Below are 1,393 nucleotides of genomic sequence, written 5' to 3' on the forward strand. Positions count from 1 at the left end.
CACACACACACACACACACACACACACACACACACACACTGAAAAAATAAATACAGAAATAATCTTAATAAGAGTGTAAATATTACTGTAGTAAATACAATAATATTAGCGGTAAAAGTAATAAATACTTCACTATGTACTGAACACTTGGATATTATGATAATTCGATAATTAAGAGAATTTTTTTATTACTTTTATTTTTATATATCTTATTTATTCCCAGAACACAGCTTAATTATACAGTTTAATCAGCAAATATATCATTCAATAAATATAATTATTAAAAAAAAAAAGAAATTGCAATCGGAATATCTTTAAGAGATATTCCGATTGCCTGTTGCTCCTCAAGAATGTAATTAAAGAGCGCATTCTATTTTGTATTCTAATACATCAGATGCTTATCGCGCAACTGACAAGATAAGCAGCACGTGTTGCGTACCTCGCTTTTGCAGGACGAGATGTCCGTCAGACGGCGAAAGCAGTCGACGATGAGAGACATGTTTCGTTGACGGTTGACTGATAACGGTTGTCAGGCGGGAGAGAGAGAGAGAGAGAGACGAGGTGAACTCCTTCACTCGTATCACACCGCAAACTCTCCTGACGTTCGTTTTTACACGCCGCTGCGTTGCCCCACTCACACTGACCCTGACACTGTGACTCTTATCGGGCGTTCACGGACATTCGGATAAGAATCGCGCGAGTGTAAGAAAATAGAATATAATTATTTGCGAAGAAAACAAGTAAGGGAATGCAAGGAGAAAAGAAATCATTGATTGGGAGATAAATAGGCAGTCAGCGAGAGCAGCGAGGAATAACTGTTGCCGCATCAAGTAGCAAACGGACTATTAGTAACTGGAACTGGTTGTGAGGTTTCGTAGTGAGGTCGCTGTGAAAACGGCCGCTACCACGCAAGTACTGTGGAACTGATACGTTAAGGACGAAGGTCGGAGGAGACAAAAGTGTGATGGAGGGTAAATAAGAGATAAAGAGAAAGAGAGAGGAGGCAATAGCGGTTCCAGCATCAGCGAGACACGAGGAAGAAATGCATTCCGGTTGCATAGAGATAGAGAACTGATATATACATATACCGAAAGATGCGCCTGCGAACTAAAGGTTCGTTTTACGTTCTGATATGTAACAGAGGGCAGCATTTGATAGGAAAGCAGGCGGCATGAAAGTATCTCACAGATACCGACGTGAATACTCCTCCGAAAAAAAATATTTTTGCATGAATAATTATAGTATAATTAATTAAAGATGCAGGTACATAAGTAAAAATACATGTATTTGAGAAAAAAATGTATCTAATTATGTGTATCTAAATACAAATAATAAAAATTTAAATATGTATTTATGTATTTCACTATATAATTTCAAATGTATATATATATAT

At 37.1% G+C, this 1,393-nt stretch overlaps 1 protein-coding gene across 1 annotated transcript in view; it reads right to left on the reverse strand.

Annotated features, from left to right (window-relative positions):
* The window catches only part of LOC108686332 (DNA fragmentation factor subunit beta), an 8,882-nt gene extending 7,790 nt beyond the window's left edge, over positions 1 to 1,092 (reverse strand). The window contains exon 1 of the mRNA XM_018191594.1: positions 440 to 1,092. Coding sequence (XP_018047083.1) covers positions 440 to 499 — 60 coding nt within the window. The 5' untranslated portion in view covers positions 500 to 1,092. The remainder of the gene's footprint in view (positions 1 to 439) is intronic.
* Between the last annotated feature and the right edge of the window lie 301 nt (positions 1,093 to 1,393).

The sequence above is a fragment of the Atta colombica genome, unplaced genomic scaffold (genome assembly GCF_001594045.1).
Source record: "Atta colombica isolate Treedump-2 unplaced genomic scaffold, Acol1.0 scaffold175, whole genome shotgun sequence".
NCBI classification, from domain to species: Eukaryota; Metazoa; Arthropoda; class Insecta; order Hymenoptera; family Formicidae; genus Atta; species Atta colombica.